At 58.3% G+C, this 547-nt stretch overlaps 1 protein-coding gene across 1 annotated transcript in view; it reads left to right on the top strand.

Moving 5' to 3' along the window:
* The window catches only part of EMH_0064870 (uncharacterized protein), a gene marked incomplete at both ends in the record, with an annotated part of 1,135 nt that extends 855 nt beyond the window's left edge, over positions 1-280 (top strand). The window contains one exon of the mRNA XM_013498312.1: positions 3-280. Within this exon, the coding sequence (XP_013353766.1) occupies positions 3-280 (278 nt within the window). The remainder of the gene's footprint in view (positions 1-2) is intronic.
* Between the last annotated feature and the right edge of the window lie 267 nt (positions 281-547).

Below are 547 nucleotides of genomic sequence, written 5' to 3'. Positions count from 1 at the left end.
GCAGCAGCAGCAGCTGCTGCTTCCAGCAACAAGAATAGCAGCAGCAGCAGCAGCAGCAGCAGCAGCAGCAGCAGCAGCAATAGAAGCAGCAGCAATAGCAGCAGCAGCAGTATCAGTAGCAGCAGCAATTGCTGTTGAGCGAGCTGCAGCAACAGCAGCAGCAACAGCTGCAACAGCACTAACAGCAGCAGCAGCAGCAGCAGCAACAGCAACAGCAGCACCAACAGCAGCAGCAGCAGCAGCAGCAGCAACAGCAGCAGCAGCAGCAGCAGCTGCATAAACAATGCAGTGCAGAGGAAACGAGCTGCATATATTTTCGAGGCCTGTTGCTGCTGCTGCTGCAGCAGCAGCAGCAGCAGCAGCCCGTGCATGGTTCCCATCTTCAGCAGCAGCAGCAGCAGCAGCAGCAGCAACAGCAGCAGCAGCTCCAGCTGCTGCTGCTGCTGCTGCTGCTGCGAATGCTAGGGCTGCATGCACCAGCAGCAGCAGCAGCAGCAGAAGCAGCAGCAGCAGCTGCTGCTGCTGTAGACAGCAGCTACACAGACAG

This window comes from Eimeria mitis, genomic scaffold (genome assembly GCF_000499745.2).
Source record: "Eimeria mitis Houghton genomic scaffold, Emh_scaff3328, whole genome shotgun sequence".
NCBI lineage: Eukaryota > Apicomplexa > Conoidasida > Eucoccidiorida > Eimeriidae > Eimeria > Eimeria mitis.
The sequence above is the reverse complement of the archived record's forward strand: the minus strand, read 5'-3'. Positions and strand labels throughout refer to the sequence as shown.